The sequence below is a fragment of the Lissotriton vulgaris genome, chromosome 7, assembly GCF_964263255.1.
Source record: "Lissotriton vulgaris chromosome 7, aLisVul1.2, whole genome shotgun sequence".
Lineage (NCBI taxonomy): Eukaryota > Metazoa > Chordata > Amphibia > Caudata > Salamandridae > Lissotriton > Lissotriton vulgaris.
The window spans coordinates 1,730,094,847-1,730,121,207 of NC_141695.1; the positions used below are offsets into that span (position 1 = coordinate 1,730,094,847).

General features: G+C 43.0%; 1 protein-coding gene across 1 annotated transcript in view; it reads right to left on the reverse strand.

Moving 5' to 3' along the window:
* LOC147706481 (alpha-2-macroglobulin-like protein 1) overlaps window positions 1-26,361 on the reverse strand; it is a 690,635-nt gene that overhangs the window by 123,435 nt on the left and 540,839 nt on the right. Inside the window, exons 18-19 of the mRNA XM_086929617.1 lie at window positions 25,860-26,025; window positions 22,021-22,232 (exon numbers count right to left, since the gene is read on the reverse strand). Coding sequence (XP_086785743.1) covers window positions 22,021-22,232; window positions 25,860-26,025 — 378 coding nt within the window. The remainder of the gene's footprint in view (window positions 1-22,020; window positions 22,233-25,859; window positions 26,026-26,361) is intronic.

Consider the following 26,361-nt stretch of genomic DNA (forward strand, 5'->3'; position numbering starts at 1 on the left):
CAGCTTCAAGATGGTTTCGTGGGTTTGCCCAGGCTGTTGATTTATTGTTTCCGGGGTTGTTTTTATTGTTAGGGAATGGGGTGGGTCATCTCTCCGGTGAGCTTTTTATTCAGTGCTCCTCTATCAGGAATTGTCCATTTGCATGTGTCCACGGGGTCCCTTCTGAGCTCTATCCCTCTGCACAGGCCTCACAGCTTTAGTCGCAGCTTCAGATGGCTCTTCCACCACCGATGAAGGTCAAGGTAGTCAGCCTAAACGTCAGAGGCCTCAACAACCCACTAAGTGGAAGGCAGTGCTTTCATTGCTCGACCATACGGGAGGGGATGAGTGCCTACTCAGGAAACCCACCTTCACCATGGGAATACTCATCACATGCAGCATAGAGGATTTCCTTTGCAGCTTTGGTCCTCGGGGAAAAGTAAGAAGGGCCGTGTTAGACCTGACATCTTTGGCGTGAGTCTCCCTTCCATTTTTGATGAATTGCCTCCTCTGTTTTGATATGTTTTTGCTGTTTATATGTTTTGGGCCCTGTGCCTCTGCTAGTCAGTGCCACAGTGCAAGTGCTCCCTATGTTAAATTGATGTACTAATTGGTTAGTCCATGATTGGGTTATTTGATTTACCTGCAGCCACTAGTACAGTGCACCATGGGTACTCAGGGCTTGTAGATCAAATGCTGCTGTGGGCTTGCAGCACTGGTTGTGCCACCCACAGAAGCAGCTTGTAAAGTGTGTCTCAGGCCTGCCATTGCAAGGCTTGTGTGTAGTCTGTGACTACCATGTCGACTTGGCCAAGTGCACCCACTTGCCAGTCCCTAAACCTTCCCTTTGCTTCATATTAGCCACCCCTATGGTAGGCCCATGGGCAGGGTGCATTGTAAGTACAAGGTAGGACATGCTTTGATGTGTGTAGCATGTCCTAATAGTGAATTACAGCCATTTTCGTTTTTCACTATTGAAGGCTACCTGTTCTCATAGGCCAGAATGGGCAGTTAAATTATTACATTCTTATAATCCTAACTGACTCAGGGAACATGGTGGAAATTCGAATTTAGTATGCCTGAACTCAGAATAATAAAATACATCTTTTAGTAAAGTTTATTTTAATATTCTGTGTTTGCAAATACCACTTTTAGAAAGTAGGTATTTGCTTGCCTAACCTTTTGGGCCTGCCTCTGCTGGGTTGTGTATTCCTTGTCTGGGTTTGTGTGTGACAGGGCTGGGGGATTCCAGGATACGGGCTGGGGGCAGCCCAGTGGTGAATAGGGAGATTAGCATCCAGATGAGAAGGAGGAGTACATCTGGAACCTGAATAGGGCTGGGCCTTGCCTCTACAATGCTGGCTCCACCCCCTGTGGCGTGTCTGATGTCTCTGCCCTGCACTGTGAAAGAAGAGAAGGAATCATGTCAACAGAGGGCTCCAGAGCTGCATCTTCCCTCCCCTGTGCTGGCTCCACCTCCTGTGGGGCGGCTGATGTCTCTGCCCTGCACAGTGAAAGGAAGAGGAGAGTCATGTAAACAAAGTGCTCAGGAACAGGTGTGAACTAGGCAGAGGCCTCTCTGCCTTCAGAGAAAAAATTATTTGGGGGTATAAATATTGGGCCCCAGTCCCACAGACTTAGATCACTTCTGGAACAAGAAACCTTTCTGCCAAGGAGAAGAACCAAGGAAGCTGCAGGAGTTTGGACTACCACTCTGCTAGTGTGCTGTTTGCTGGGTTGGCCTGCAGTGGTTGCTTAATTGCCAATGGAAAGGAGAAGGAACTTTTAAGGACTTTCATTTATCTACAGAATGTTTTCCAAGGGCTTGAACTGTGCTTGCTTCCTGCTGAGGTCTCAGGGCCAAAAGACTTCACCTCCAGCTCCCTCTTGAATTTCCTTGCTGGGAATTCTGACTCCAGTCACTTGCGTGCCGCTGGCAGCTGGAAGCGCGACGCATCGAAAAGAAGCGTGTCGCCGCTGAAATCATCGCAACGCCTTCGCCGCATCTCTCTGGAAGCGTCTGTTCATCGAAGCTGCCTGCTGTCGCATCACTGGAGAAGCGTGACGCCATCGAGAGAGTCGCCATCGCATCACCGGAGAAGCGTGTCGAAGGGCCTGTCGCGGCTCCAAAGTACAGAGTTGTCGCAAGGCTGCCAGGGCGTCATTGCATCGTCATCGCATCGCCGCATCAAAGGCGCCATCTTCTCGCATCGCAACCAGATCATAGCATCGCATCAAGGGGCCATCTTGCGCACCGCAATGGGCACGCAAGCCGAGAATCTACGCATCACCTCCGCACCGGTAAGGCTCACGACAAGTCCCATACTCTGCGCAAGCATTGAGGAAGGACGCAACCGTTCCCCCCGGATCACGGAACCGACGCATCTCCCCTTTTGCGAGCCTTTTGTTTACTTTGCGTAACGCATCCAGGTACTGTGTTGAGAACTTTGATGCATTTATCATCAACTTGAACTAAGAGACTTTGATCATCTTTTAAGTAATCTTAAGTGTAGTATTGTGGATTTTTGTTGTTTGTGGTCTTGTGCTAAGTCTATATAAAGATAACTTATTTTTATAAAACCTGTGTTGTGTCCATATGTAATGTCTTCACTGTACAACTGTGTATATTCACAATTACTTAACACACTGCCTCTGAGATAAGCCTGTCTGCTTGTGCCAAGCTACCAAGGGGGTGAGCATGGGTTGTTAAGGAGTGTAATCCCCTTATCCTGACTTAGAAGTAAGGGTCCCTATTTGGACAAAGGTGAATACCATTGCCAACTAGAGACCCCCAGATCTAACATTGGTGGTCAGCAGTGAGGATTTGGACTTTGCATTTGTGTTTCATATATTGATTGGTGTACACTACTAGTGAGTGCAGACCAAACGCGACCACATACTTTTTTTAGATAGAATCTTTTTCCTTGGACTTGTTATTTTTTTATGAAGACTCCCAATTCTTACTACCATGAGTAAAGCAGCCTCTGTTGCATCTATGGATCTTGATTTTGACAAAGAGAGGTTGGAAACCTACACTGTGAAACAGCTCAAGTATCTCTGCAGGAAATTGAAAGTTGCTACACCAGGCATTTCTAAAAAGGAAGTCTACCAAAAGGCGCTGAGGGCCTGGGTAGAAGCCAGAAATGTCCCTGATCTTGTGGTGGAGCCTGTTGGGGATGCAGATGGGCAAAATGATGGGCCAGAATTTTCAGCCAGGTAAGGGGTGCCGTCCCCACCTGGCAGCAGCATCTCTTCCATCAGGAGAGAAATAGAGCACTGAAGCTAGAGTTGGATAAGCTTAAGATGGAGGGTCAGAGGGAAACAGAGAATAACAGGTTGTCTTTGGAAAGAGAGAGAATGAGAATGGAGCATGATTGAATGATGAGGGAGTTAGAGATCAAGGCCAAGTAGTTAGAGATCAGTTCCTCTGGTGGCAGCGCACCATCTGTGCCTTCAGCAGGCAGGGTACATATCCCCAAGGATGTCATCAAAGATTTTCACAAAGGTGAAGATATTGGTCAGTGGTTTGCAGCCTATCAGATAGCAATGTTGGGCCACCGGGTCCTTGAGAAGGATTGGGGAGCGGGGTTGTGGGGCCGCTTTGTCACTGAAGGTAGGGATACTTTGTTAGACTTGCCCGGTGAACATAGGATGTCTTATAACCACATGAAGGAAGCACTGATGACAAGGTATGGGTTAACTGGGTTAACTCCAGAGCTCAATAGACAGAGGTTCCATAATTGTAAGAAACTGGAGGGAACCACTTGGGTAGAATATATGTCTTTCTTTTGCAGAGCTATGGATGGTTGGGTGAGGGGTAGCAATGTTGATAATTTTCAAGCACTCTATGATTTGATTGCCAGGGAGCACTTATCTGCTAATTGTTTTCCAGAGCTACGCCAGCACCTTATTGATAGCAAGTTGACTAACCCTAGAAAACTTGCTGAGGAGGCGGACGCTGGGTCAGTACCAGGGTCCACAAGGGTATTGTGGGAGACTCCGCTAAAGGTGGGCAGGTCCCCAGAAGAAGAGTGGGGGGGACAAGGGTAAACAGAGGGAGTTCCAAAAAGGTCCCCAAAGTAATTCCCAAGGGAACCAAGGCAAGGGTTCCCAGCCTCCCCCTGAAAAGTAGTCAGGACCCCCAACAGGTAAACCTGTTCATAGGGGGCCTGTTACCTGCTTTCAGTGTAAGCAGGTGGGACACCGTTGGTATGATCCCCAGTGTCCTCAGAAAGGACAGTATGTGCCACCCCATGCACCACCCCGTCAGTTGGCCAGTGTAGCCCTGGGTGGGGAGGAGAGGGGTGCCCAAGGGGGGTGGGGTCCCACAGAAATGTCCCTTGTCTCATTAGGAGACTTTGAGATGGCCCCTAGAACTCAGCTGCCTGATAACACTAAAAAATACAGGCATTGGGTGACCATCAATGGCCATAGAGTGGAGGCTCTCAGAGACACAGGAGCAAGTGTGACAGCTGTCAAGTGTCACTTGGTCTCTGAAGAGCAGGTAGTCCTTCATGCATTCTTCCCAGTTGTTGCTGCTGACAACACAGAGAGCCATTGCAAGGTGGCTCAAGTTCCCTTTGAGTGGGGGGATGTATCTGGTACTCTTCAAGTAGCTGTGAGGTCATCCATGCCTGTTGATTGTCTGTTAGGCAATGATTTAGAAATCTCCCCTTGGGCTAAGGTGGAGAGGAAGGCACCTTTAGAGATGTTGGGTCTGCCTGAGTGGGCATGTGTGACCACTCGGTCTATGGCAGCTAAGGGGGTTCAAGAGACCCTGGAGCCTGAAAGTATGGCCCAGGGACCTGCCTTAAAGAGAAGAGGTAAGGGGCGCGGGACACCAGCCCCCATTGTTCCCACGGTCCAAGAGAAGGCAGACCTTGAGGGGGATGCCCTGGAGCCCACTGGTGAGCAAGTTTCTGAACTGGGGAACCTACCTGAGCTGACCCATTGGCAGGAAGAAGGGGGTCCCTCCAGGGAGGAATTTTGTGAAGAGCAGAAGAAGTGCTCTTCTCTTGTGTGTGTGAGGCAACAGGCCACAAACCAGGCAGCAGGTGATCACTCTGGATCACATTGGATCTACTGGGAGAATGGTCTCCTGTATATCGAGCCTAAGGTTGCTGAGCCTGGGTCAGCCCATGTGCTGCTGGTACCCCAGTGCTTCACAGCCTTCCTACTGGGTTTGGCTCATGATGTTCCCTTAGCTGGTCATCTGGGGCAGAACAAGACCTTTGAAAGGCTTGTCTCCCGCTTTTATTGGCCCCAGATGTGAAAGAGTTCAGATACTCATTGTAGGACTTGTCAAACTTGCCAGGCAAGTGGGAAAAGTGGAAGGCGGCACAAGGCCCCTCTCCAGACTTTTCCTGTAGTCAGTACCCCCTTTGAACGGGTGGGCATCGACATTGTGGGGCCACTGTACCCCAAGACAGCCATGGGCAACAGGTTTATCCTGGTCTTGGTGGACCATGCTACCCGGTACCCCTTCCGCTCAGGACAGTGACGACCCCCGTGATGGGACGTGCACTGACCAAATAACCACATGCCTCCTCGATACAGGCCCATTGAGAACTCAGCCCCACAGCACCCCAGACTTGTGTCTGCATTGACTAGTGTCTTCGATCTACCCTGCGGACAGCAGGGTTTACAACTTGAATTCAACTTTGGATCTAAATTTGTCGTCGGTATCTGTGCTGAGTAATGCTTTCAATCTACACAGCGGTTAGTAGGATTGAAACTTGTTATCAGTTGCGCAACAGCACTACAGAAAACATTGAATTCAGTCTCAATTTATTTAAAGCAGAGACAATTGTACTATGTCCTCAGATTTGTTAAAGTATGAACCGTAGGACATTCAGCCTTCATTTATTTAATGCAGAGACAATTCTACAATATGTCTTCAGATTTTGTTTAAATAAGTGACAAAAGCATTTGTCCATATCTGTGTCAACTGCCTTCAATCTACACTGCGAACAGCAGGGTTCACAACTTCAATTCAACTTTCCATCTACACTACGGACAGCATTCAAGTTAGCCTTCATTTATGTAAGGCAGAGAGACAATTTTGGTAAATAATGCAACAAAAAACATTCTTCAATTACTGTAGTAAGTACTGCCTTCAAATGTACACTATGATGAACCGAGTTCACCACTTGATACCAGTTCATGAGTCCTGTATGCAATAGTCAATGTATGGGGTACATTACAGATAATGCAGTGCAACCTAAGATGTTCATTGCGAACAGCAGGGTTCACAACTTGAATTCAGCTTTTCATCTACACAACAGACAGCATTCAAGTTATCCTTCATTTATGTAAGGCAGAGACAATTTTGTTAAAGGATGCTACAAAAAATATTCCTCAATAGCTAATCTGACTACTGCCTTCAAATGTACACTGCGATCAACAGAGTTCACTACTTGGTACAAGTGGCGCAGTAGCACTAAAGACAACATTGAATTCAGTCTCGATTTATTTAAGGCAGAGACAATTGTACTGTGTCCTCAGATTTTGTATGTGACAAAAAAAGCATTCCTTGATGTCTGTGTCAACTACTGCCTTTGATGTACACTGCGACCAGCAGGGTTCACAACTTGGTACCAGTGGCGCTTGAGGTCTACAGACAATATTACATTCTTTCTTGATTTATTTAAGGCAAAGACAACTGTACTGTGTCCTCAGATTTTGATAACTGTGACAAAAAAGCATTCATCGAAGTGTGTGTCATCTACTGCCTTCAATTTAAACTCAGCAGGATTCACAACTTGAAGTCAACTTTGCATGTATACTACGGACAGTAGGAAATTCAACCTTCATTTATTTAATGCAGAAACAATTGTACTGTATGTGTTTTCATTTTGTTAAAATTCACATGAATTATCGCAAAGAAGAGTGAAGACTTTTATGTTGCGGTGAGACACACTATTCCTTTGAAATGTCCCGGCAATATACATATTTTAACAATGTATTCTATATATATTCTATCTTCCACTTCAACCATGATTGCAGATGATGCAGTCCACCCTAACATCTACATTGCGAACAGCAGGGTTTACAACTTGACTATAATCGGTTAAGAAAACCAAATGCTCCCAATCTGCAACATCGCCACCAGATATACGTCCCCATTTTGAGAAACTTAAAATTGCACTGCGTGAAGTGCAATTGTTTCATTTGTTATGGGGAACAATCAGTAGGCCTAGTTTGAAGAACAATTGATAACCATCGATGGTAGTTTTTTTTCCCCCTCAAAGTCATGCAATCCAGTATGCAACATTCAATGGTTTGAGTGCAGCCCGTTCAGACTACGCATCATCGCAGGGTGAGAACACGCTAAACACCAGATGTATCACTAACTCAGTACACCATAAATAATCACCACATGCCCTTATTAAGGCAAAATTCAATAGTCAAAACACATTTTTACAGTGCGGTCTGCCTGAAGCACGCATCATCAAAGGCTCCACACAAACCGCCCCTACCTCAGTGCATCACAACTCATGAACCCTTTACGATAGAATCTTCTGTGTATGATTTCACATATAGTGCTCCTTCTTTTGTACAGCAGGTCATAAACCATTTACGATTGAATATCTGTGTATGATATAATGATTACTATTCTACTTGTTACCAACAGCAACGTAATAAAATGGAGCCGAGCACAGGTGCCCGTACCCACTACAACTATCTATCTGTGTCTGTATATTTATTATGTTTGTAAAATGCTGCTCCTGTGCCCTACCACATTATGTTGTGCTATAAATAGCGTATGCAGCCATCTTACTTCTGCCAGTAACAAAAACTTTGATTATATAACTTTCTCTCGCTCATTCTACAAATATGAACGTACAAACTTGATCATTACAATACTGCAAAGAAAGTGTGTAGTAAATTGTGCTATTGCTCGATTTTTCTTTTTTTTAGCATATTTATATAGCACGAAGTCGACCCAAAACTATATCAGCAATTTACATGAGCACTGTATTTACAGTACATTTTCAGGCACACATAGATTACGTCATTTCTCTACAATAACAGGATCTGGATGCGACTCCGAGCCTTGAACACTGATTTCAAGCATCAAGTTCGACAGTATTACAGAGGGGGAGAATGGGTTTGGATGAATCTCAGGAAGATGTGGCGCTCAGCGGGTACCTGAATGTAGGTATTCGTTGATAAAGTAGGTCCGGTGCAAAACAGGTCAGGGGAACAAACCCAGCAAAAACCAGCCCCTGCTAAGGTAGAGAGACATGTCTCCTACCCCACAAATGCAATGAGTGTCCCGTTCGCACGATTAGCTAATAGGTTCCCAAGTGAGAACCCGAAGTTCGGTAAGTGTTCAATATACAATCTCAAGACTCTCATTGCGCTTAGCATGCTCGGCTCATTCATATGACAAATATTTAAAATAAAATCAAAATAGTGAGCTGGAACGTTAATGGTTTAAGGGAAGGTAGGAAACTAAACAGAATATGTGAGTTTTTGAGGAAATCAGGGGCCCACATCTGTCTCTTAGAAGAGACTCATCTTGAGCCACAAGAATGCAAGATAGCTTTTAGAAAACTAAGTTGGGTTCAGGATCTTCTTTGCTCTAATCAAAGTGGGAGTACTAAGGAAGTGGCAATGATAATTCGGGCGAATAGCAGGATTAGAGTTGAGAAGTACGACACGGACACCTCAGGTAGATGGTTGACAGCGTCTTTAGTGGTGGACAGTTTCCGCATGACGTGTGCAGCATACTATGGCCCCAATCAAGATTGTCCAGAACATTTGGTCATCTTAAAAGCAAGTCTTTCCAACTTAATTGTCCCTGTCATTCTGGGGGGTGATTTCAATTTGGTTTTTGACCAAACCCTGGATCGGACTTCTAGGGTTACTAATTCTTCCTCACACAAAACGAAATCTGAGCTTAAAAATCCTATGAAAGACTTCAACTTGTTAGATGTTTGGAGGGCAAGAGTAGAGATTATTCTTTCTATAGCCACAGATATAGACACCACTCTCGGATTAATTTCTTTCTTATCGATTAAATGTTATTTTCGGTGGTTGACTCTTCCGCATATATTCCAGCTCTGTTATCAGACCACTCCATGGTCGAGTTAACAATCAAAATCGCAAAGGGAGTGCAAACAAGAAGGTGGACCCTTGACAGGTCAATATTACAAAGGGAACCTTTTAGATAATCGTGTGCACGGGACACTCTTTGCAAGTTTGACAGTATACCCAAATAACCACATACATACATATATTAGCTGCCTTTCATGTGCCAAAAAATGCAACTTAAACCTTTTATAGCCCTGTATTAATTACTACAGCTACAACACTCCACTGAATGTACAGCAAACATTCATAATCGCAGAAATGCGTCATATCCACCAGAGTTAGTGATACCCCGTGCCTTCAATGCTGGCTAAGTTGTGGAACTTTACAGATATAATCACACATTTACGTTTAAGACCCGGGTGACGTCAGCACTACAAAATGGAAACCCGAATCACATGATTTTTCATATAGCTAACGACGGAATCATGCCCATAGCTCCAAATCATGGTTCAGAGCCTCGCGCAGCACTGGCATACGTCAGGCCAGCCCACTCCACTTACGCAACCAGGAAAAAACAAAAACGAAACATTGCCCAGATTTCCATTGTAGTGATTTCTTAGTTCCAGGTCTAGTTGTTAGAACGGCACACACACACTTCCTCATGGCTGGTATACACCCACACCACACCCATCCAGCACACGCGTCACTACACACGTGACCCTACCAATTAAAAAGATGGGGCGCACGTGCTCTACGCCATTTTAGAATTGCTCCCATCCCAAGCACTGTGATGGCCCGTCCTAAAGGTTCGGACCCCTCATTTAGGCCCGAATGACCGAGTAAAAGGGCCCACCACTACGTGTGTGGCCTCTTTGGTCACTGAGTTAGTGGTACTACAAGGACTGAGCGGGTGAGGAACCTGCAATGATGATGTGAGCACAAGTATGTCATTAACCATACTGATATCAAGACTCAGCACCATATGTCAGACTTCTTGGTGGCACAGCGGGACTGCATGATGTAGAAGGTATCCTGTCCACGAAAAGGTGAGCAATGAAGCCTGGGTGCGCATCGGAGGGAGTCGATGGGCTTCAGCAGACTGGATACAAAAAACCGACGCAGCGATTTAGGCGAACGCAATCCTATATATCGAATCTAATTGCATTTATATACATTTTTTCCAATACAAGGAACATTTTTATAATCGGTCAAACGTCCGGAATATAAACTATACAAATAGTTGTTTTTAAATCCGAGAGGGAAGGTGTGTGAAAGGGCAATGTTATTCAACTCCACATTAAGATAGTAACAAACACCAATCATAACATCTTTCTTTTAGTATCTTTTATATGTAAAGCTTCAGTGTGCATTATGTCCCGGCAGGTGGTGAAAAACACAACATTGACAGAAAAGTGAACTCCGAATATTCTTTTCAATCACTCTTTCACTTTCTCTCTCCTTTGATAAAGAAATGACACACAATGTTAACTTCCTTTTTATCTTACATGTTGTGTTCCACAAATTGGCGTCATCCCTCCCCCCAAAACACCTACAAAGCTCTACATTCGTGGATTCTGCGATGATGCGTGGCCATTGTAACAAAGCCTGAGAAGGTTGCTTCGACATGTGGTGCACCCTCTTTGAATCACGCCAATGGCACAAGGTGAGCAAAGAAGCTTGTTTCTGAAACAACGACAAGTCATCTGTGGACGGAGGGAGTGGGTAGTGTGCAGTAGCTTCACTGCATAGGATTGCACATTTACCTCCGAGCAGTGAGAATAGATAAGTTACAACAGTCTGAGGGACGGATTTACAAGCCCCTTGCACCACTTTTGTGTCACTTTTAACATGGGAAAAGTGGCAACAGGAGCTTGTAAATCTGCCCCTGAGTGCGCAAGAAAAAGAACTCACCTCCAGACTCCGGTAATCAATGGGGTGCAACAGTCTAGGTATGCAATATTGAGAACTCTCCGCTATGCAGTGGGAGTGCATGGGATATACTACTTTGGAAGAAAAACAGGGCACAGACACCACCTTACAGTGGAAGTTGATGAAATACATTATCCTGAGTGTACAAATAAATAAACCAAAAATATACTTGTGCAGTTGTATGTACTATGCTATTACTCACTCTATATACTATCTTTCAGATCACTAAACTGGAGGGTGCACTATGAACCAGCATGTGCTTGGACACACAACGAAGGCAAAAGGTGAGCTTTGAAGATTTTCTCCAGTATTACCTGCTCCATCTATAACTTTATCTCTCACAGTTTTAATGTTGTTTTTTTCTCTCTCACTCTCTCTCACATCGTTTCTCTTTCTCTTTTAAAGTTATGGGCGCTGCTGACCAATCTGCTGTGTACAACCAAAGCGAAGTTCAAGTTGTGAATTCTGTTGGTCACAGTGTTTACACAAGGTAAGCAGAGCGGCCTAGTTATACAATGCCTCTGATTAAATACATTAGAAATAAAGGAGCTTATTTACAAGCCCTTTGCGCCACTTTTGCGTCACTTTTAACATGGGAAACGTAACGCAAAAGGGGAGCAACAGGCTTGTAAATAAGCCCCAAAGAATATTGTCCTGCATAATGACTTGATCTCTCACCTAATTCTGTCTCATCTCTGAATCATTTTTAAGACCTGTTGGTCCATATTGTAAGACTGACGCAGTAGGCACTTCCGTACAGACACCTCTTGAATGTGGGCCTATAAGAGAGGTGGAATGTATCAGGCACACTGCAGATGTGCAAATTAAAAAATATCACCAAGTATTACCTTAACTTGTAATGTTTGATCTCATTTAGTCACAACAATCTAATTTTGAACACTTATTTTCATTTTTGTTTTGCAGATTACCTACCCTACTTCCCTTGGAGTCCATATCACATTTTGTTTAATTGTTTTCTTAAAGTTATGTTTCTAGTTATTTATTACATTGTTATCTTTAAGTTACGTTTCCAGTTATTTATTGTTGTTTTAATAAAAGTTAATAAGAAAAAGTATATACGTCTTCTTTTTCTGACAACATTTCACTATTATTTAGTGTGATAATATTAGTTAGAAACATTTAAAAATAGAAATGATATTTATAACTTGAAGTATAATACTGAGCTAACTCTTTACCAGCTCTTTACCAGAGTCTATAGCTACGACTAATGGTTCCTATGGAAAACTTTTAAAACTCCAGCACAGTAATTGTTACGATTAGCAACATAGTGTGGTGAACTTCTAACCTCTGTGCTTACTAAAGTTATCCATGAACTGTTCCTATGGTAACAGGGAGTAAGCCATTTGGGGGTAGGCTCTTTTTACAAACTTTAACAAACATAAAAGACTAAAAACTACAATTACCACAATGCCCAGCTATGAGAAACAGGATGTGATGTAACATCATACAATGTTGTTTGCTTTAAATGCATTCAAAAAAATATGGAAAAGTGATCGTGAGCAAGGTGCCGGGAGCACTGAAATGCGTAGATCGTGTTGTTTTCATGCTGAAAAGATTGCAATAAATCTAATTGTGGAATTCAGAGGGAGTGCGCCCATTTTCTGTCGTGTCACAGCGAAGAAGTGTAAAATAGATAACGGCGAGGTTCTGCCGTAGGGTCACGCACCCACAACGAGCGCTCAATGGCCGGGTATCCTGGAACCAGCGTGTGAAGATTCAATTTCACCCGACCGGAGCGAACGCTGACGAGGAGAAGGAGGCGGCAACAGCTCGCGACACACACACCGCTCTGCAAGGAGGTAATAGTGTGATTGTGTTGGGAAGCAGCTAATCCGCCCAGACTAAGCGCGCATGAGAAGCGCGAGAAACAGTCAGTTTGTGTCAGAAACGCAACACATTGGGGTTTAAAAAGATCGCGACTCAAAATTCATCACGGAATGAAACGTGCGAAAGCCACCTAATTGTAATGTGTGCAAGTACGATCTCTGAATTACCACGTGCCACGATAAAAGTTTAATAAATAAATATCAGCGATTGAAAACACAATGGAACAAAGGGCAGCAAAACGGGATGAATTGCTAACAACGATGTTTGTGAAAGGCAATGCGGAAAAGGACAAGGGAGAAAAACACACGAAATCGGACACTCCCAAATCGGATGTGAAAAGTAAATTGAGAATGTGGGAAAAACTGAGCCGCAAAGAGATTAATAAATCTTGGGAACTGATAACACTTAAAAAATATCTGGAAGTACAAAGGATCCCGAGAGGCCTGAGAATAATGTTGATGCCTAGTCATCAAGATACATCAAATGAGTTATTGGAAGAATGGGGAGAATTCATCCTAAAATCTTCACTTGGATTAGTAGCAATTCTAGTGAAACACATTGAAATTAGCCTAAATAAGATACAGGAAGAACTTAAGGAAATGAAGAAAGAAGTTACATCACTAAAACGCAACAATGAAATGACTAAATTTAAGGAAGAACTGGAAAGCCAGATTGAAAAACATGAGGACACAGTGAGAGAGCGCAAGCACAATAAATTCATACGTGATACTGTGGACTACGAGGAGGGTTGCATATTTACCTTCTCTAGGAAATATGATTTTTTCAAACAACTATCCCCAAAAAACCGAGGCTCAAATATGTCCAGCAGTGCCTCCTCTGCATGCTCATTAATATCAATGGAAGGAAATGAGGGTGAACCAAGCACATCAGCAAATACTGAAAGAATGCCTTTTTTAGAGGATATGCGCCTCGTGTTACAACAACGACAGTGGGAACAGAACCGGGGCGCGCAAAATCAAACAAGAGGAAGGGGAAGAGGACGACAATGGACTACAAGCAAAAAAAGACAAGAAGGGGCAACAGAAACAAATCAACCAACCGAGAAAGTGGGCACAGAAACACGGAGCATGCGCCAGAAGAGGGGGAAATAAATGATGAACTACAAATTATCAACCTCTCTAAAAGAACAATCACTGAGACAGAAACCATGCTTTTAAAACGAGGCATAAACTTCTGCCCCAAGAAAAAGATGAACATAACTCAAGTTCGAATAGATCTTTACCTGTACATAAAAAAGATCAAATTGGCAAAGTTTTTTGAAGAAAATAAAAAAAAGACCCAAAGACCACAAATGGAAGAAGAAGGTACTCCAAACTTATTGGTAAAAGAAGCGGAGGCATATACCACCCTATTAAACATAGATGTAACTGATGAAAATGAAACAACCCTTAGCCAAGCAATTGCACAAACAGGAGCAGACATCAGCAAAATGAAACCAAAATCCAAATTTTATCCCCAGTTACCTGCGGGAAACAAGGTGGATATATTTCAAGAAGCTGTGATCCAGGACCTATACAAAATCAAGGGATCTAACTACAAAGATAACTTAACCTCGAAAGAACGAGAGGCATTAAGAAACCTAACCAAAGATGACCAGATAGAAATAAAAATGGCGGACAAGGGAGGGAACATAGTGATTTGGGAAAAGAGTTCATATATCACTGAAGCTCATCGGCAATTGAAAGACACTAAATATTACGAAAGGCTAAAAACCAACCCTACGCCGGAAATAAAGAACAAGTTGGATGAAAAACTAAGACAATGGAAGCTTAACAACCTGATTGATGATGATGAACAAAACTATTTAACAACCTATCACCCAATAACAGCCACAATTTATTTCCTGCCAAAGGTCCACAAGGATCGAAGGAAACCCCCAGGCAGACCAATTCTATCCGCAAAAGGCTCTTTGTTAGAACCTGTCTCAAACTATATTGATTATTTCCTCAAACCACATGTGACAAAACTTAGCTCATATATTCAGGACACCAATGACCTGTTGAGGAGACTGGAAAATACCCCGTGGCAAGAAAACTATCAATTGATATCCATGGACGTCGTATCTTTGTATACGAACATACATAATGACATTGGGATGAAAGCGTGCAACTACTTTTTGCAAAACAGAGACATCAAATACAAAAACCATAACCAAATGTTACAGGACATGATTAAATTGTGTCTGTCTCAAAATATCTTCCTATTTGGGGAGGAGCTATATCGACAGTGTAATGGAACCGCAATGGGTTTTTCTTTTAGCCCGAACTATGCATGCCTCACAATGGGGTACTGGGAAAAGGAAATGGCTTGGGCATCAGAGAATGATCAATTTACTTGTAAAATCATGTGCTGGATAAGGTTCATAGATGACCTTTTGATCATCTGGGATGGAACTCCAGAAGAATTTGAAGATTATTACAAGATCATTAATGGCAGCATGACAGGATTGACTTTCACATATGAAATTAACAACAAAGAAGTAACATTCCTGGATACATGCATTTACATCAAGGATAATCATATCCAAATGACTCTACATAGAAAAGTCACGGCCACTAATGCAACATTGGAAGCGACAAGCTTCCACCAAGCAACACTGATCTCAAGCATCCCGTATGGGGAGTTTCTTCGCATCAGAAGAATATGCAGCGAAGAATCTGAATGGCAAAAACACAGCGCAATAACAAAAAGAAGATTTAAAAATCGCAAATACAATCAGGGCAACATTGAGAAATGTTGGAAAAAAGCAAATGAGAAACCCAGACCGGAATGTTTAAAACGCTAAAGTAAAGATGAGAACAAAATTGAACAGGAACCAATTAGACTCATTACCGATTACTCTGAAAATAGCAAGGAACTTGTGCAAATCATGAGAAAAAACTGGAAGATTCTACATCTGGACGATACAGTAGGGAAACTAGTGGGAAAACATCCAATTGTGACGTACAGGAGAGCACCGAACCTCAAGGATCAATTGATCCACAGTCACTGCAAAACAAACAAAAAGAAAGATTGGCTCAAAACCACTGGTTTCGTCAAATGTTATGGGTGCAAAATGTGCCAAATCGCAAAACAAACAAAGGAAGTACCAATGCCCAACAATAAAAAATGGCAGATACGTCAACTGATTACTTGCAAAACTGAGTATACAGTCTACGGAATAGAATGTCCATGCCCCCTAATGTATGTGGGTAGCACGAAAGGAGAACTAAAAAAACGCATAATGGAACATGCAAGAGCTACGACACATAAGGACAGAGCAAATGCGGTGGTAAAACATATGGAGCAAAAACACAATGGGGATTGGCTGAAACTGAAATTCTTTGGGATAGAAACAATACCAAAGAATATTCGTGGAGGAGATCGAGAAAAAGCCTTAAGGCAAAAGGAGTCACGCCACATCCTAAATTTCAGAACTCTAAACCCGCACGGCCTCAACCAATCGGAGGAGTTATATATTCATCTCTGAAATACAAATGAGACACATGAGAAGGGGAGAGGTTGTGAAGTTTAAAACCAAAAACTACAATCTGAATAAGATATAAAAAAAGAAAAGAACCCCAACTACTATAAAGAACAAATGACAAATCCCACCAGAGGGATTGTAAACGACATGAATAGCCTGGATGGCCAGAGACATTGAAAAACTTAAACAAAACAAAAAGTTATTTGTCACTTTATGTTGAAAAGAGCTCCAAACGAAAATAAGGAGTTATTATTTTCTTTGTTAAATGAATGGTACAAACTCTACCTAGAGACTCTTTTTACAAACTTTAACAAACATAAAAGACTAAAAACTACAATTACCACAATGCCCAGATATGAGAAACAGGATTTGATGTAACATCATACAATGTTGTTTGCTTTAAATGCATTCAAAAAAATATGGGAAAGTGATCGTGAGCAAGGTGCCGGGAGCACTGAAACGCGTAGATCGTGTTGTTTTCATGCTGAAAAGATTGCAATAAATCTAATTTGAGAATTCAGAGGGAGTGCGCCCATTTTCTGTCGTGTCACAGCGAAGAAGTGTAAAATAGATAACGGCGAGGTTCTGCCGTAGGGTCACGCACCCACAACGAGCCCTCAATAGCCGGGTATCCTGAAACCAGCGTGTGAAGATATGTATATATAAATATATGCAAAACAGACCATGCTGTATATCTTTTAACATGTATATGTGGCAAAATGTACGTAGGATCAACTATTCACCCAGTACATGTCAGAGTGTTGTCAGAGTGTTGCAACATCTCAGGGCAATAACCAACAAGGACCCAGCATACCCTGTAGCGAGACATATCCACGAAGTACATGGTGGAGATGCAAAAGGCTTAACTTACTGCGTACTGGATAATGTCCCAAAAAATCTGAGGGGAGGCAATCGCAAACTTGCATTGCGTCGTTTGGAATCACGATACATAATCTTACTTAATTCCAAAATCCCTATAGGGCTTAATGCAGATGAAGCCTTAAATGTACATATCTAGAGCAGCGTCCGATTCCTCTTTCCCAAGTACCCTGTAACATTGGTAAACAGCACACGCGATAATGTGAAACCAATCACTTATCTCATCACATAGTCATATTAAAACCCTGTATTAGTTGGCATTAAAACACTCCCAAATGGCACATATGGCACACAGGCATCTCCATTCCAAAGAGAAATTACCTTTGAGTGGGAGCACAAACGCGCACTAGCGCAAAACGGCATGTTTTCCGAAGCGGGAAAATAAAACACTGTCTTGCATGATATTCGGGACGCTGTGATCTCTACACGTGAGAGACAGCAGTCACAAACACGGAGAATAAAGGCTCACTAGCGCAAACACAGGTTTTCACCGTAGCGGGTTATAAAAACCCTGACAGACTTACACGCAACAAACAGGATGTTACTCACTCAGCACACGAGCGCCTTCTGTCACCTGCAAACTTGTTCTGCCCCTGCCACACAGACAAACAAACCGATGTCTAAAACGGCAGAGCCCATTTGAGACAAGACATGGTCCAGGAAACCAATCAGGGGCCTTAGGGGAACACACCTCCTCATTGATAGGCCAGAGTTACCATGACACCGCTAACATGCAAGAAATCACGTAACACAGAGGCTCCCTCCCGCCAGTACTATTAAATACCAATTAATGTGATCTTTAAAAGACAGAATGTTTAAAATGTACCATTCATGAATATAATTATATAATTAATGTGTGCCTACTGAAAACTAAGTAAGGAACAAAGAAATGTATTTTAAAATGCCACAGAAACGAATGAACATGAATAATTGATGGGGTGTAACATATGATTACTATGGTAACTAATGAATGCCAATTAGGAATGACCATTATGACTCATGTGAGAGCTTAAACATGTATAAAAGCGTCATTTTGTTTAGTCAGATGTTAGTGAGCAAGGCGGAGGTTGCCGCCGAAACGCGTCTGAGCAGAAGTTGATATGAAATAAAACCCTTGAACTAAAAAAAAAAAAAAAAAAAAAATAAAAATGAGCAGAAGTTGATATGAAATAAAACCCTTGAACTAAGATACACGGAGTCAGCGCCTTCTTGGATGGTGAAGTTTGGTGTAGTATTAATATAATATATATATATATATATATATATATATATATATATATATATATATATATATATATATATATATATATATATATATATATATATATATATCCAACCATTGCAGAGACCAACTTCGGAAGGAACCACACGGAAGAGAATTCAAGCTCAAACATGATTTATTGACAGCATGCCAGCAGAGAGTATTTCACGAAGGCAGTCCTTCTTTCCATCTTGCCAGACGCGTTTCAAGAGATTCCTCCTTTCTTCAGTGGCTTTTCCGAATTGACGAGGGGAAAGCATTTTTTGGTGCAGACTGTTAATAAATAATCACTCCCACCCCACTGGGCGTGGCCTCACGGCATTCTGGGTGATGTAGTGTGCCCCATTTGAAACCCCTGTGGGTACTTGTTCCCCAGTCAAAAATGTCCTTAATTGAATTTTGCAAACATTCATGAAAGTCTCTGCCCCGCTTTGTTTGCTGCCAATAGAGCTGTAAACAGACTCCCATCTGCAAAGGAGCCAGTTTAAATCCGTCCTAAGAAAGGCAGCACTTGTAAATACCACCACGGACCTGCTGTGAGAAGCAGTGGGCACCTTCCACGACCTGGGTCAAGCTGTTAATAAATCCAGCCATTGCAGAGACCAACTTCGGAAGGAACCACACGGAAGAGAATTCCAGCTCAAACATGATTTATTGACAGCATGCCAGCAGAGAGTATTTCACGAAGGCAGTCCTTCTTTCCATCTTGCCAGACGCGTATATATATATATATATTTTTTTTTTTACAAAACCTCTCCACCAGGGAAAGAATGAGCTGCAAACAACGCAGTCGTTTTCAAGATTTATTTACAGCAGTTTCACAAGCTCCAGTAGTCTTGATGCATTTCAGCCAACCTTTGGCCTTCTTCAGAGGTGGAGCTTCAGGCATCTGGGGGCCGTACACACAGAAACCAGGTAATTGTTTTTTTTGTATCATAGTGATTTCCCTCTAGTGGGCGCCGCGGTGGACTGTGGTATGACGCATTCTGATACCTGTGGTCAGCCTCACAATTCCTTACCTTCAGTGGATGATGTCTGTTGCAATCCGCCAGTAATGATGTGCCGCAAAATATATATATATTTAATACATATATATACATATATTTATTATTGTGAACCACATGACTGGATTGTTGATACATAAAGGGGGTGATTCCGATTCGGTAAAATCCAGTCCGAATCGCCGTACGTAGCGTTTTTCCCATACGATTCGTACGCAGAACCATACCTGTACGTACGATGTAGTACGATGTGTACCCAATGCAGTTCTCCGTATGAATCGTACAAAAGACCGTACGATTCAAGAAGCCGTACGGATCTCACTCGGAACACGCAGTACAAATCGAGGCAGCTTTATACGAACCAGTAAGTACAATTCGTCAGTACGACATTCAGTACGACTCTTTCTCTACGGGACTTTAAAACATCCGTAAAAGCACATATCGACTCTAAACGCGTGCGAAACGGACCCCCCCCCTGGGTACGGGAGTGCACCCCATGATCGCAGGGGTACGGTGCAAACTGGTACGGTGCGTCGGGGTACGGAACGTAGGGGTACGGTACATAGGGGTATGGTACATCGGGGTACGGTGCATGGGTGTACGTAGCGTGGGTGTATGGTGTGTAGGAGTACGGTGCGTAGGGGTGCAGAGCATAGGGGTACGATGCGTACCCCCATAATCACAGGGTTATGGTGCGCATGTGTGGTTCTCCATACAAATTGCTCCTTTGCCGCTTTCCGTACGAATCGCGTTCTCGATCCCCAGTCCGGATCGTATGGTTCACTACCAGAGTCCGTATCGTATGGAGCTTCGCTTCTTTTTCATACGGTTCGTAAACATTCAGACGTATTTTTTGGAAACGGAAACGGCTACAAATACGAATCGTAGGACAGTTTTCTTTACCGAATTGGAATCGACCCCTTAATATTTTTTATATTTATATTTAAATATTTAATATTTAATAACATTGCAAAGATTGCACATTTCGTGTTCATGACAGATAATTGTGGTCATTGTTTAAAGTCGATGATATATATTTTTTCCGTATCTATCCAAGGCCAGGAAACAACACGTCACAGCTATCACTTTAAAAACTGAAAACTGTTCCCCTAACTGTGTCATGTGATCAAGGCCCCACATGCGCTGAAACGCGTCATGGCGGTACAGGGCTCACAATAAAGAAATAATTGCACCATTTCCTTGGGTTCGCTTCGTCTATCTAAACGGACTTTTGCCTTACAAGCATTGATGATGAGTGTTTTCGCATATATATATATATATATATATTTTTTTTTTTACTTTGGCGCCATTGCACAAATCTTCATGAGAGTTTCCCAAAAAAAGTTCAGCCACCTCGGCACTTTAATGAAATGTTATGGGGGCAATCCATCAAGTGTAGGATTAGTTGGGTCCTTATTGATTCCTACAGTAAATTTTGGGAAGTGCTACAGAAAAATAATCCATGCTTTTCGCTATTTAGTGTCAATCTGTTAAGCAGTTTTTAAGAAATTTGCATTTAAAGGTGCTCAGAGTAGTCATGAAGGGGTTAAAATACCACTATATCTGAAATGTTGGTCCTGCTGGAATACTGCGGTATTTAAAAAAATATGGGTTTTTGATTGGCTGAATGAACATTTTCTCCTGTCTGCCACTACGGTCCCGCAGGACCAGCACCAGTCCCACAGGACCAAACTATCTGATTGGCCACAACTTGAAAAAAATATTGCACCCATTATCACAGGACATGGGAGTCATTCTCGGATCCTCAACTAGTAAAAAAAAAAATATAAGAGGGAAGGGCAGGGACATCCTGACCACCCTGTCACTAATGGGGAGAACCAGGTGGGACCCACCAACCCAGTTGCCGAAAAAAATACATTTAAAAAATTCGTACTGTAGATACCGCTGTACTTGCACAGGACCCATCACTGCCCTCCTGTAAGGTTCGAAGGATATTTCTGCTGGAGCTTGCATGTTCCTGCTGTACCATGGAGGTGACACTATTGTAGGAGTAGCACTGTACAGCAAAAAGTTTTAAAAAATCATTCATAACCTTGAGGGGTAGGGGAGCATTGGAGATTGGTGCCCACTGTGGGCTTTGTAGCACACGGCCCAAAGTCTTGTGTGTCAGGGGGATTTGATCTAGTGGGGGTTGAGTGCAGGCTCTCTGGCAAACCCCTTACTGTACACAGCTAAAAACACCATGCCCAGTGGGGGGGTGTTGACTGGCTGTTGGGTGCAGAGCAAGGCCACAGGCCAGGCCCTGCGGCAAAAACCATGTTGTGCATGTTAGGTGAACGTTTCAGTATACACAAACCATTTAAACTCAAAACACCACTGAAGTTCACCAGTTATAGTTAGCTCAAGTATTTATAACTTGCACTCTTGCCATGCACTACTTATGACCACACATTTTATATCATTCATGACATGTTCTATGACATCATTGATAACATCACTAATGACTTCTGAAATTGATGACATCAGTCTGCATGGCAGATACTGGAAATGATGAGTGCACTAACTCAGCATCAACACACGGCTATCCAGCAAACATGTTTCACTCTTTCTCCATTAAGTAGGAGGTGAGATGTTACCTGTGTGGAAGAAAAGCCCCCATAGCCATTCTGCTGCCTGGAGATCCAGCTCACAATGGGCACCACATTGTTGATTTCAATCTGTGACCAGTCCCTGACGGAAAGGTACCCGAGCAAGATGTAGGCTGTGGCCTCGACGTCTGCTGGTATGGGTTGGCTCCAGAAGTAGTAAGACTCAGTTTCGGGAGTAAATGCCCAGTGTGTATGTCCAGCTGTAAAAGGGTAAGAAGTCCGACATGCATTTTTATTTTTTGAGTTTCTGTGAGTCTAACATAGCATTGCTATATCAAGAGCATTGCTCACTGCCTCAGCTGCCTTTCACATAATCTGCTGAACTGCCTTGCACTACACAGGAGTGATCAGATGAAAATAATGAGACAGTAAGTTCATAGATGCTGTTGCGTGGATCTGGGATGCTTTGAGAGGAGAATGAGGTACATGAACCAATATTGTCAGGGCTATGTTTGGGCTACCAAATATACATGCTACGCTCCTCATCTTGTTTTGCACAGCACTTTGGAAATAAGGGGTCCCCGGCTGCTCTATAAAAAACTCATTCTCCCATAACCCCAACAGTGCATGTCTGCTCACACAGTATCAGAATTTGTGGTTGATGTTGGTGTTTAAGAGATACAGGTTTGGTTTGCTCCTCCAGACTGAAGATCTTGTTCAGGTGATCTTGTTTCAACTCCAACTCATGGCATTCCCTTTCAAATCAACTGAGTAAGACCGCCCAGTCCCTAACTGCCCCTGGTAAGTTGTTGCAGTTCCCTTCTACAGTTGTTTTTCAGTTTATCTTGTGTTCCATGTAATCTGACCTGCTATGTACTCTTTTGAAAGTCACACTCCTGGTCTGTCCCCAGGTTTTCTATGCTGGCAGTTTGGTGAGGAAGCTGTCTAGCAGATAGTTGGTGGTCAATTACCACCCGCTTTCTTACTGAATAAGCCACAATCTTTGTGAGGCAGACTTAACTCTGGCAACGATTGTGCTGTCTGGAGGGCACACAGGAACCACTTACTTCCCCATTCAGCTTTGCTTGCACCCAGGGTCATACCGGTGCAGAAACAGAAGATCAAAACAAAAATATTGATTTACACAAATATTGAGTCATAAAAATCGTGGATCAAAAATATCGACAGACAAATTCTCGTGGTGAAGAATATCTATTTAAGATAAGTGTTATCAATGTTGAAAAATATTGAAGTATTTAATATCATTTGCAAAAATATAGTTGTTAAAACTATACATTGTTTTGTAATGGTATTTAAATATATATGTTATATGTGTGTGATGTATGTATTTTTTGTATAATAATTGTTTGTATTTTATTATATGCGTTTAACATTTAGTAGTAATTAATTTATTTTTGTTTGAACTTTGCGTTTTTAGCTCTGCAGCGGGTTGTGGGTTTGTACAGGAAAAGGGTGGGAAGTAATTTAATTATAGTAAATGTATTTATTATTTTTAGTGGGTTTTTTAAGTTGAATTTTGCATTTTTAGTTCCATCGTGGGTTGTGGTTTTATAGGGGAATAGGGTGGGAAGTAATTTAGTTATAGTAAATTTATATATATTATTGTTTTTTTCTTTAAGTTGAATTTTGCATTTTTAGTTCCGTAGTGGGTTGTGGGTTTATAGGGGAATGGCTGGGAAGTAATTTAATGATAGTACATTTATTGAATACATTTTTATTTGTGAAATTACACATTGCTGGAGTTGCGTCACTTTTGTGACACACTCCAGCAATGCGTCACTTTTGCGCCTACAGATACATCAGAAATACTGACGTATCTGTAACTCCTTGCGACATGATGCCTCATATTATAAATATGACGCATCAGTCAAGTCGCAAGGGGTGCGCACTGAGAAGTGACGCATCGCTGCTTTCACGCAGCGATGAGTAATTTCTCATAAATGAGGCCCTAAATGTATAAGTTGTCACTCAGGTGACACTTTTCATGACTGTTCCCCTCATTACTCCACCCCCTTTTCCCTGCCGCACCTTGATCTCTAGTGTATGGGCTTCCAGAGTAATTGTTTTTCCAATCCCAACACTGAATTGGAGTAAATTTCCTTCACCTCACAAGTGTGTCATTTGTTTCTTTGATTTTACTTTCGCTTTTCCATAAAATGTTATTCCCTCCAAAAAGTGACAGTGAAAGTGTCAGAGAGGACATTTTAGCAAGGCATAAGGGTGCCACATTATGTAATCAAGAAATACAAAGAACGTTTGTGACTTAAAAGAATGTTTAGGGTATGCAAGGCGGGATGAGGGCACGGGGATCACATGAGGCAAGCTGGCTCTGTCTGGTCCTGCCAGGACAGCAGCGTACTGTGCACTTTGTGCCTCCTACTCGCATTTACAGTCCGGCTAGGGTTTGAGTCATGCTCCAACTAAGGCTCTTCCCAGCTGCAAAAAGCCTGTCTTTGGAAGTATGAGAGGAGTTTGTGGCTCAAACCCCTGCTAAAGAAATATGTATATTCTGGGAATGATACCTTGTGCATGTCCAGTTTTGATTGCTCTCCAACTGTTAGCTTCTGGACTTGGTATAACTTCTGCATGAGGTGCTTTCCCGCTTACATAAAATTGAATAAGACCTGCTCAGTTCACTAACTCTTATTGCTGCTCCAACATTTATTTCAGTCATTTGGATCATTTGGTAGAACCACTGTTTTAAAATGGCTTCACCGCCTCTGCACTTGTTATTATTTGTATTAATGGGCATTCTGTGACAATTATACTGTTGCACACAAGCGACTCACTCTCCACTAGCTATGCAGAGGCCTACAAGCATGTGAAATATTTAACCTGCCAACAAGCAGTAAGGCATGCTACGCCTACAACACATGTTGCAACACACATTTGTACATCAAACACAAGACACTCAGTTCTGCTACTTTGCTTAAATCGGCCACACAGAGGTGACAACATTGTTGGCCAACTCCATGCTCACAACAGCACTTTTCATGCCTCACACTGGAAATACTGGACACACGTGCAACGCAGTCCACATCCACAATGCAATTAAACTACGCATGATCAGAAGATTATTCAGGTGTTTGTTGTTCTGAAGATTTTTGTGAAGCTTCTTCTGCTCTAGAGGACCACATGAAGACTTGGGTACCTGATCCAGAACATGAGAGTAAGTGGCTTGGAAACAAGGAACACCCACATACACTATAGGGGGCGCACCATCTTTACCTGGTTAATTCTACACCCGGACAGAGAGGTGGTACAGTTGATCAAAGAGACTCAAGCACTTGCGTTTGAACTGCAGCCTCCTGTGTAGAGTAGGTGGGTACAATTTACACTCATTGTTCCCTTTTTCTAGTGTAGGCCAAGCACAACCAAAAATGCACGAGACACAAGGGGGCCTATTAGGATGACAGGCGGACTTTGTCCGCCCATCATCCTAGCGGGGATTGGGACTGCCCGCCATAAAGGCGCGGGTCCCGTGGGGGGTATTAGGGTGTGCCCGCCACAGTGGCGGGCACATCCTGCATTTTTAGCATTGTGGCGGGCGGTGCTCTCGGAAAGGCATGTCTGAAAGCCCATGCTAATATGGCTGGCGGTGTCTCATAGACACCGCCACCATATTAAAAAATTTCCGCCCGGCAGCAAGGCAGAAAAGCGGTGGACGGTCTTTCTGTCCACAGCGGCTGGAGATGATGTCGGGCGGATTGCCCCCCCAGGCCAGCGGTGGCTACCGCCAGCCTGGCGGGGACAATCCGCCCGACATCATAATGGGCCCCAAGGTTCGCCCACAATGATAGCCTGGCAGGTTACCCACAATGGCAGATTTCCACTGGAGCTCAAAGGTGAAAGTGAAAGTCCAGTACCTGAGTGAATAGCCAGAGCCTCTAGATCATCAGCTAGCTGCGCCCGGACTGAGTCATCACCGGCCAGGGTGAAGGTGTAGAAGAGAAGTGCGAGGGTATAGACGCTGGTAATGCCTCCCTCGTATCTGTTCTTCAGACATTGCAGTGCTTTCACCATCATGGGGTCCTGTGAGGAGGAAGCAGAGTGTCAGGCAGGGTGCCATTCAAAAGAAATAAGGAAAAAAAAAGAAGGGCTGGAACAGTGCAAAAAAAAGATGAAGATTCTAGAGAAGAAACTAAGGAGGATGGAAGTAGGAGACTGTGGAAAGAAAAATAGGAAAGAAGGAGGGAAGAAATGGTGAGGCAAATGAACGAAGGGGCCAATCGATGAAGGGATAAAAGAAGGGAGGGAGAAGAATGGAATGAAGTAAGAGGAAGAAAGGAAGAAAAACGGTTGGATAGATGAAGGGAAGGAAAAAAGGGTGAGAGGAAAGGTGGAAAAAAAGAAATAACGAAGCAAAAA